The 9,781-nt window shown below is 60.9% G+C and overlaps 1 protein-coding gene across 10 annotated transcripts; it reads left to right on the top strand.

Annotated features, from left to right (window-relative positions):
- The first annotated feature begins 1,113 nt into the window (after positions 1-1,113).
- On the top strand, positions 1,114-8,087 carry Adamtsl5 (ADAMTS like 5). 10 transcript variants are annotated; one of them, XM_040738264.1, is made up of 15 exons: positions 1,114-1,704; positions 1,979-2,066; positions 2,295-2,362; positions 2,516-2,575; positions 3,810-4,003; positions 4,102-4,193; positions 4,394-4,454; positions 4,544-4,652; positions 5,541-5,668; positions 6,062-6,173; positions 6,517-6,603; positions 6,689-6,852; positions 6,980-7,178; positions 7,272-7,343; positions 7,484-8,087. In XM_040738264.1, exons 5-15 carry the CDS (start codon positions 3,872-3,874, stop codon positions 7,783-7,785), a joined length of 1,458 nt encoding a protein of 485 aa, XP_040594198.1. In that variant the 5' UTR covers positions 1,114-1,704; positions 1,979-2,066; positions 2,295-2,362; positions 2,516-2,575; positions 3,810-3,871; the 3' UTR covers positions 7,786-8,087. The 10 variants fall into 10 exon arrangements, with proteins under 10 accessions (XP_040594198.1, XP_040594197.1, XP_040594202.1 ...); XM_040738263.1 differs by having other exon boundaries at positions 3,582-4,003; XM_040738268.1 differs by having other exon boundaries at positions 2,295-2,367; positions 3,582-4,003.
- Positions 8,088-9,781: the final 1,694 nt, after the last annotated feature.

Here is a 9,781-nt window from a genome sequence, read left to right as displayed (position 1 = left end):
GCACATTCTTTAAAACATAGTGCTTCCTGTACACACGTATCATGAAGGACATGGTGCCTGATGTATACCTCCTCTTCAGCGCCTGCTGTATGCACCCCCTAGAGTATAGTTCCTATGCCACATTTCCCCTGCAAATCAGAATCTGCTGTATGAGCTCCCTTCCCCCACACCGTCCTCATCTTTGCGTCGTTGAGGCCCCTCCCTCCCACACCAGGACTTCAGGACTGTCCTTTATCTTTGTGCTGACCCCGGCTAGAACCACCCTCTCTCCCTGGCCCCTGTTCAGCGGGGTCCCTTCTGACACTCCGTGCTAGGCTTTAAAGCTGTCCTCCAGTGGGACGACGTTCATCACAGGTTGGAGTGAGGGCGCAGGGTGGCCCCCGCCCCCCCCCGCTGGGACTGGCTGCTTTGCCCACAGCTGTGTGCACACAGGGCCTGCAAAATGACACGGAGTGGTTATACTCTGCGATGTTTCCAATGGCTGCCCCTTGCTGGGCCCTGAAGCAGGCATGTGCATCTGTGCCCTGCCTGCAGCGAACTGCAGGCAGTCTGCTTTTCAGGGACTGAGTGTTGGAGACACTGCGTCCTGCAGGGAAAGCGCGCCAGACTGGGGACAGCCAGGTGGGCTTCTCTAGAGGTGGCAAGTTCAGCGCCCAGGAACAGCAAGGTCCACTACCGCAGTGTCACTGATTTCAACCCGGCTGCCAGGGGATGCCATCCAGAAGGAGATGGTAGGAGCCTCGGAGGATCCAAAAGAAGCTGGCTGGGTATCGGGGTTGGGGAAACTGAGGCGGAGGACTTGAGGCCAGAACCCGGCGAGGGAAGCTGCACTGGCGGCGGGCCTGGAGGGCGGGCCTGGGTGGAGCATCGGTGACGGCAGCGCTGGGGAATGTGTGGCAGGGAGGGTCCCTCCGCCCCCAGCGGGCATGCGGGGCCTCGTGAGGGGATGCTGGGGACCCAGGTGGGGAGTCTGGTTATAGAAGGGAGATGGGGACCAGGGTGGGGAGGACTGATTAGGGGAGATGGGGACTAGGGTGGGGAAATCTAATTGGGGGCGATGGGTACCGAATTGGGGGTCCCTGGGATGGACAGCTGGGACAGGTCGAGGAGCCTGGGATGAGCGGGTGATGGGGACGGGGGTTGGTGGTGGAGAGTCTGGTTGCGGGGTGACGCGGACCAGGACGAGGTACTCAGGGTGGGAGGCGCCCTGGTCCGCACTAGCCCACTCCAAGCCCCAGTTCCATACGCATTCCCTGGCCCTGAGTGCGGTGCGCGGAATAGCACCCCCAGCGGCATCCCAGCTGGATTTCCCAACGTCAATGGCACCCTGGATACCAGCACCAACGTTGGGCCACGACGCTGCCCGCGCAGTCGGTCAGTCCCCTGCCTCAGCTCCATGCCCAACGCGTGCACCCTCTTCCCGCCGCACGAGGGCGCCCCGGGCCTGCGCCCTCGGTGACCCCAGCTTGGGCGCGCCTGGGAGGCCCGGGTGGGAGGGACCGACTGAGTTCCCAGTCCCGCACCTCGGGGCCCCGCCGCTTCCGCCAGTCCCTGGGGCGTCCCAGGGAAGCAGGACGCCTTGCCTTGGGCTCTGAGCAGCGGTAAGTCCCTCTTCTCATCCTGCCACTGGCCCGGCTGGCGTGACCACAATGTGATTGGCTCCTTTCCCTCCCTGGAGCGAAGGCAGCGTTCTCTAGGATGGTGGTGAGTTTGGAGGTCGCACTTCCTCCGGGGTGGAACTGAGGCCCTGAGGGCTGCCTTGCCCGGTGTTTCCTACGTCAGTGCAGGAGAGGGGCGCACTGCTCCGGAGAGGGCATTGACAGGCGTGGGTAGGAGGCCCCCCACGAAGGGGGTGTGGGACTGCCAAGTTCCCTCGCCTCTCTCTTCTTTCCCGGGCCAGCCCAGCCTCTGGGGCCTCAGAGGGAGGGCTCCCGGTGGGCGGCGAGAAGCAACTCCCTAGAGGTTCCAACTTCTACAGCCACCTCGGTCCCCGAGTGCTCTAAAGGGTGGGATGACAACATCAGAGTGGCTGACAACCGGGGAGACCCGGCCTTCCCCTTTATCAGGTACCTGGGCCCTGCGGGCTGCGGGACTTTTGAGATCCTGTGTGCCCTTCAGAGCGTCTGGCCCCGGCCCCAGAAGGGACTCACGGGGCCTTGGTTCCCTTCCCTCTTGGCTTGTCCTGCCAGGCCCGGATCACGAGGAGGGCGTGGGCTGAGAATGACTTCATCCTGTCCATGTAGATGGGGAAACTGAGGCCTCTACCCAACCCTACCCTGCCCCTATCTCTGCAGACCCGCTGGGCACCGCAGCCCACACCCCTGGCAGATGAAACCAGGACGCACATGCTGGAAGGGGCCAGGTCAGGTTAGCCCGCCTCACCACATGGAGATCCCTCAGGCTTTGGGGTGTCTGGGAGCAGAGGGACCCCCAGAGGCTGGGGCACAGCTGGGAGGGTGACACCCATTGTATCTCGAGTTTCTGAATGAACCTGTGCTGGCCGTTCCCTCTACAGGGCCTGGGAGACTCCTGGACACTGCGCACACTAGGACACGGAGGCCCGAGGAACGGAATGGTTGGTTCCTGGCCACCCAGGAAGGCGTATGGAAGGGGTGGATAAACTTGCAGGCACCTAAACACTTGTCCTTAAAGGGTTCCTCCTGTTGTCGGCATTAGATACCTACTGTGTGCATTAGAATCCCGTTGTCGGCATTAGATACCTACTGTGTGCATTAGAAAGGAACATGACCAATGATAGTAGATTAAGCTGAGTGTGTGGCAGCCAAGGCCTGTTAGTCATGACCCAGGAAGTGCTGAGGCAGGAGGATTTTCCAGAATCTGGGCCTAACCTGAGTTACCAGAGCAAGACTGTCTCAAAGGAGGAAGAGGGGGAGGGGGAGGAGAAGCCAGGTCCTAGGGCAAGCACTTAGTGTCTATAGTCCCAGAGCTAGAAGGGGAGGAAGGAAATGAGTCCAAGGTCATCCATCCTCAGCTGCCCAGGCAATTTTTTTTTTTTTTGGTTTTTCGAGACGGGGTTTCTCTGTATTGTTTTGGAGGCTGTCCTGGAATCGGCTCTGTAGACCAGGCTGGCCTCGAACTCATAGATATCCACCTGCCTCTGCCTCCCAAGTGCTGGGATTAAAGGCGTGCGCCACCAATGCCCGGCTACCCAGGCAATTTAAGGCCAGTTTGAGCTACAAGACTGTGTCTCAAAAAAACAACAACAACAAAAAATTAAAAATAAATAAGTAACCCAGGCATGGTGGTGCACGCCTTTATCCCAGCACCTGGGAGGCTGAAGGAGGTGGATTTCAGTGAGTTGGAGGCCAGCCTGGTCTACATAGAAAGTTCCAGATCAGCCTGGGCTACACATCTCAAATAAACGAACAAGATGCTGGAGAGATGATCAGGGTTCAGTATCTCATCTCACCCTTTAAGAGAACCCATGTTCGGTTCCCAGCACCGCGTTAGACTGCTCACAACAGTAGCCCGGCTCAGCTCGAGGTGGGGTTGACGATTCTGCAACCTCAGGCGCTGCACTCTAAGTAGAAATAAATTCTCTGTTCTGTTTTTTGAGACAGGGTTTTCCTGTGTAGCCCTGACCTGGAACTCACTCTGTAGCCCAGGCTGGCCTCTGCCTCCCGAGTGCTGGGATGAAAGATATGGACCACCACCGCCTGGCTATAAAATTAACTTTTAAATAAGTAACAACAGATACTAACCCCCACTGAGTGCCTGACCTGAGCCAATAACTCCCGCACAAGGCTTCCCGGAAGGGGCGGGGTTGCCGTTACTTTATTTCTTTTTAGAGACAAGAGGGCACAGAGAGGTTTAGTCGCCATCGGAGATCACCCAGCCAGCCAGGGCTGAGATGGCAATCCACCCTGGTCCTGCTGGTCACTGCCCCTTGGGACTCCTGTGCTCCCTCAGACCCCGCCTCTTCCGGGACCTTCTGCTCTTGCAGTGGACCCTCCTGAGCTGTCCTTTGGGGGGCACTGCTCAGGTAAGGGGGTGAAGGATCCCAGGAAGCACGTAGTAGCGTGGGTGCGGCGGGGGACCCCACTCTCCCCCGGGCTGACTCTCCTCTCTGCCCTCAAGTAGGGTCCGGGGGAATGGACGCCCTGGGGGTCTTGGAGCCGATGTTCCAGCTCCTGCGGCCGGGGCGTCTCGGTGCGCAGCCGCCGTTGCGTCCAGTAAGCCGGGAGCCCCTCCCTCCGCCGCGGGCCGGGCCGCGCCCTCTGCTTGCCCACACACGCAGGGTGCCCTTTAATCCCGGGAGCCAGCTGGAATGCGGGTGGGGCCGGTGGGGGCGGAGGGTGGCCCGGCGGGTGATGGGAAGGGGTCCCTGAGGCAGGGGAGCCCTGCTCCGCTCCAAGCTCCCTGTTTCTTGCAGACTTCCCGGGGAGGAGCCTTGCTGGGGGGGCAGCCGCGAATACCGCGTGTGCCAGCAGCCGGTAAGGCCTAGGGCCCTCCTCTTGCCCTTTCAGGCCCACCCCAAAGACAGCCGCTTGGCCTTTATCGACCCATCTGTGTCCTCTCCCAGGACTGCCCCCCAGGGACAATACCCTTCCGAGACTTACAGTGTGCTCTCTACAATGGCCACCCTGTCCTGGGCACCCAGAAGACCTATCAATGGGTGCCCTTCCATGGGGGTGAGTAAACTGACCTCCTGGGGTTAAAAAGAGAAGAACTTTGAAAGGAGTTAAGAAATAGCCCGAGGGGCAGTCGTTGGAATGGGGTTTTGAAGCATCTGTAGGAGCTGGTGAAGGAAGAAAGTGGTCCCTCTTGCCCAGGGTCAAACTGCAGGCTGAGGATTGACTTAGAGTTTTATCCAGAGGCCAACAGTTTTCAAGCTGATCCCACTAACGGGAAATGTTGTCGCACGGAGCTGAAAATAGCAGCTTATATAACTGGGTGCCCCGGGCAGCACGCCTCCAGATTGAAGGGAGACAGGCAGCTCCGGCCTCTGGCGTGGTGGAGACAGACAAGAGCAGCCTAAAACGGAGAACCCCGCAGCAACTCCTGGGACTTCCTTGCAATCCCACCCCCACAGCGTGGACTAGGTCGGCCCGCCCCCCCCCCCGCAGGGACTGCTGCCAGCCAGCCTGCGGGTCTCATCTGACAGGGAGGGAAACTGAGGTACCCTGCAGGCCTGTTGTACAGCCAAGCTCCGGGGCAGTTTTCTAATGCCTGGATGGGAAGGGGATGGAGGTGTGGCCCGGGAGGGGCAGGGCTAGGAGGAACGGAGCAATGGAGGCTTGGGGTGTAGGAAAATGTATGGCCGCACGCCTTTAACCCCAGCACTGGGAGGCAGAGGCGGGCGGATCTCTGTGAGTTCCGGGCCAGCCTGGGCTACAGAGCGAGTCGTAGTACAGGACCCTGTCCCAAAAGAACGAAAAGTGCACGGCCTGGAGAGGGCGGTGGAGGCGGGAGGAGGGACGCTGCAGGTGAGGGGTTTAGCCTGGGGGAGCTACGACGAGCTGGCTTAGGGACTGGCGCGGGATGGAGGCCCCGGGCTCACACGGCCCTCCCGCCCTCAGCACCCAACCTGTGTGACCTCAACTGCCTGGCTGAGGGCCACGCCTTCTACCACAGCTTCGGCCGCGCGCTGGACGGCACCCCCTGCGCCCCGGGGGCCCAGGGCCTCTGCGTAGCCGGCCGCTGTCTGGTGAGGCCCCATTGGCCCCGCCCCACCACGCTCATTTCCCTGCAGACCCCGCCCCAGGCTGCCTCCAGCCAATTACACAAGTCCCCGCCCCTAAACAGCCTGCCCATCATCCAGGTCCGGGCCCGAAGCCCCTCTTTCCGACGCCTTCGAGGCCCCGCCCATTTGGCTCTAGGTTCCACCCACCCTGTATTCACACGCTCATGGCTCCTCCCACAGCCTTTCCTGCCTCCCTTCAGGCCCCGCCCTACTGTTCAGTCCCCGCCCACCATCCTGGCCCCGCCCACCGGACCCTGCCCTCCTTGCTTAGCCCTCGCTAGGTCTCCCCGGGGCTCTGTCTCCAGCCCCGCCTCTTTGCCCGGGGCCCCGCCCGTCCTGACCCAGTGTCTCCCGCAGAGTGCCGGCTGCGACGGGCTGCTGGGCTCCGGCGCCCTCGAGGACCGCTGCGGCCTGTGCGGTGGCGCCAACGACTCGTGCCTATTCGTGCAGCGCGTGTTCCGCGACGCCGGTGACTGCCCCGCCCCGCCTCTGCATGCGCTTGAGGAGTGGCGTGGAGAGGGTGTCCCTTTAACAAGGCGGGCTCCCGGGAGCCGAGACTCTGGCTGATTGGACACGCCGAGGCCCGCTGCCCCTGGCGGAGCAGCCCACCCCTCCCCGCCTCTCCTATCCTTCCCTGTGCACTCTCTCGCCACTGCGAGCCCCGGAACATCCCCCCCCCCGTGCACCCCTGCCCAGCGTACCCCAGAGCACCCAGTGCGTCCCAGCGCATCCCGCTACTGCGCACCCATGCGCACACCGGCGCGTCCCAGAAAATCCTGCCGCGCTACACCCCAACCTTCCGCCTGCCCCAGGTGCCTTCGCCGGCTACTGGAACGTGACTCTGATCCCCGAGGGCGCCAGGCACATTCGCGTGGCCCAGCACAGCCGTAACCACCTGGGTACCGCGGGGCATCTGGGGGAAACTGAGGCTGGGTGTGGGGGGCAGGCGGTTCCCGTGAGCGCAGGCTGACTGGTTCCTTGCAGCGCTGGTGGCCCGCGACGGCCGCTACGTGCTCAACGGCGACGGGGTGCTCAGTCCGCCTGGTACCTACGAGGCGGCGGGTACCCGCGTGGTCTACACCCGGGGCGCGGGCCCCGAAGAGACTCTGCAGGCGACCGGGCCCACCTCCCAGGAGCTGTTGTTGCAGGTGGGCGGGAGTGGACAGCTTGAGGCGGGAGCCGGGAACGCAGGCGGGACGCCGGGGTCAGTTAGAGGGGAGGCAGGGGCCGGAGGGGGGAGGCTGGGTCAGCAGCTCGAGTGCCCTCCGGCTCCAGGTGCTGCTGCGGGAGCCCAACCCAGGCGTGCACTTCGAGTTCTGGCTGCCCCGGGAGCGCTATGGCCCCTTCCAGGCGCAGGCGCAGGCCCTGGGCTGGCCCCTGCGACAACCTCAGCCTCGGGAGGTGGAGTCTCAGCCCGCAGAGACCCCTGTGGTCCCCGAGGGCATCGCTGCCCGGGTTGCATCCCTGGTACCAGGTGAGGAAGGAACGTCTGGGCCGGGGGTGGGGATGGGGGGGGGAGTCAGGCAGGTGGCAAGGCCGGTGTCACTCACCACACCCCACCCCGTAGACTCCTGTGGGCCATGCCCTGACAGCCGGGGTCGCGCACACCGGCTTCTGCACTACTGCGGCAGCGACTTTGGTGAGACCCCTGGCCTTTGGTCCCTTCCACTAAGCCCAATGGTCCCTATCGCCTCCTGGATAGTTGCTCCGACCGTCTCCGTTGACATCAACGGACTCGACGGCCTGAGGACCTCCTGACCCCCTGCTCCCTTTGTGCAGTGTTCCAGGCCCGCGTGCTGGGCCGCCACCGCCAGGGCCAGGAGACTCGCTATGAGGTGCGGGTCCTGCTCATCTACAAACACCGCTCACCGCTGCGCACTCGAGAGTATGTGTGGGCACCAGGCCACTGTCCCTGCCCATCACTGGCCCCCCACCGAGAGTACCTGTTGGCCGCCAGGAGACTGGTCAGCCGTGATGGCACACAGGACCGGCTACTGCTGCCCCACGCTGGTTATGCTCGGCTCTGGAGTCCTGCAGAGGACAGCCGAGTTCGTCTGGCTGCTCGGCGCTGTTCAGTCTAAACCCCCAGAGGTTGGAGCCTCCCCCGGCTCTTGTTCTGCTGTGTGACTCAGGAAGATCTCCTGCCAGGATATTTTGAGACAGGGTCTCACTGTGTATGTAACCTTGGCTGGCCTGGAACTTGCTGCATAGACCAGGCTGACCTTGACGTCACAGAGATCTGCCCGCCTCTGTCTCTCGAGTGCTGGGACTAAAGACGTGTGCTGTATCTGAGAACTTTAAGGAACTTCAAGATCCTGGCTGCCTTTCCACCAAACGACTTTGGTCCATCCCTTTTTAAACTATTTAAATTTTAATGAATTCAGTTCAGCTTCTGAAGAGAATGGGTGTCTGTCCTAAAGAACACCTGAGTGGCTAGAGCCTGTCCACAGTGGCATCTGGGTCTGGGATCCAGAGGCCAGTCAGCCTTGTCCCTGCGTCTCCACAAGAGCCCCGCTGGCCTCTGACGGCAGCTGCACGCTCCGGGGCCGAGCAGTGCTCAGTCTTCAGAACCCCCAGCTCTGCCTGTGGGCTCTTAGTTCCCCATGAATACTTACTGAGCGCTGACTGTGTGTGGGAGACCCAGGAAGCTGTTATGGGATAAGCAGGGGTCACTTTGCTTAATGGGGCTTTCTTTATGTGGTAGTTTTTCATGGCGTGGGGCCGGGTGCTGACAGCACCAAGAATCTCGAATTTGTGGTGTCCTAGCGCCCCCCGGTGGCTGATCCATGCATTGCCAGGCTGGGAGGTGGTTGGCAGGGGCAAACTTCAGCAGGGAGACCTCACACCCACCTATAATGGCTGCCTAAGGTGACACTGGAGACCAGGACAGGGTCGTCTCTGGCCGGGTCCCGGTGCTGAGCCCAGCGCGCATCACAGAGCGAATAACCCAGAAGTAGCATAGGTGGCTGGTCGTAGGATGTTCCCCGGGACACTGCAGCAGCGTTGCCCAGCCTGCCTATTCCAATGACAGACAGGTCGCCACACCCACAAATGCTGTTCATTTCAAATTCGACTCTTTGTGGTAACCAATAGAGGGGGGATGTTTTACAACACAGAGTCATTAGTAAATGGAAATTAAAACCGTAGGAAGCCGGGCGGTGGTGGCGCAGGCCTTTAATCCCAGCACTCAGGAGGCAGAGGCAGGCGGATCTCTGTGAGTTCGAGGCCAGGCTGGACCGACAGCCTCGAAAACAATACAGAGAAACCCTGTCTCGTAAAAACCAAAAAAAAAAAAAAAAAAAAACATAGGAAAAGGCCTCTCTGGTCCAGGCTGTGATCCTAGCAGGGAGGGGAGGCTGCCTGGGAAACTTAAGGAGACCCTATCTCAAAATAAAAAGTAGACAGAGTTGGCCCAAGGCTATGGCTGATTGGGTAAAGTGATTGGTTCCCAAGCATGGGGACCCGAGTTCAAATCCCCAGGAGCTGTGTAAAAAGCTGGACAAAGGATCCTGGGACTGAAGGCCAGACAAGCCAAATCCATAACTTCCTGGTTCAGTGAGACCCCTTGACTCATAAAACAAGATGGAGAATCAGTAAGGTTTCACGTAGCCCAGGCTATCCTGGTGCCCCCAATGCTATCCTAACCCATACATGGCTCTTCTGTGGTTTAACAGGCCAAGGTGAGGAACAAATGTGAGCCTCTAGCCTGGATAGGAGGCCCCTCCCTTTCACTGCCTCTCCATTGGCTGACCTGGGTGTGTGGGACCCACCTTAAAGGGGAGGGGCTTTTGCCAGTTCCCCTTTGCAGTGCCCCACCCGTCCCCAACTCCAGGCAAGCTGAATTCCCACCTGCCTCTCCCCACCCTCCCCACGCCTCATCCCAGACCAAACTGGTCAGATCACATTTTCAAACCAGCTGCTGCGGCCTGTCTGTAGTGCCCATGGGGACCGTTACCTGGGACTTGGGGAGGACAATGACTGCCCTGGATCTTTCCAGAGCAAAAGCCAAAGTCCTCCCCATGATCTCCCAGTAACTGCAGGCTGCTCTGCCCTCAGGCTGCCCTTCTCTTCTCGGGA

Source organism: Mesocricetus auratus, unplaced genomic scaffold, assembly GCF_017639785.1.
Source record: "Mesocricetus auratus isolate SY011 unplaced genomic scaffold, BCM_Maur_2.0 Super-Scaffold_100676, whole genome shotgun sequence".
In the NCBI taxonomy this organism is placed as follows: domain Eukaryota; kingdom Metazoa; phylum Chordata; class Mammalia; order Rodentia; family Cricetidae; genus Mesocricetus; species Mesocricetus auratus.
The sequence above is the reverse complement of the archived record's forward strand: the minus strand, read 5'-3'. Positions and strand labels throughout refer to the sequence as shown.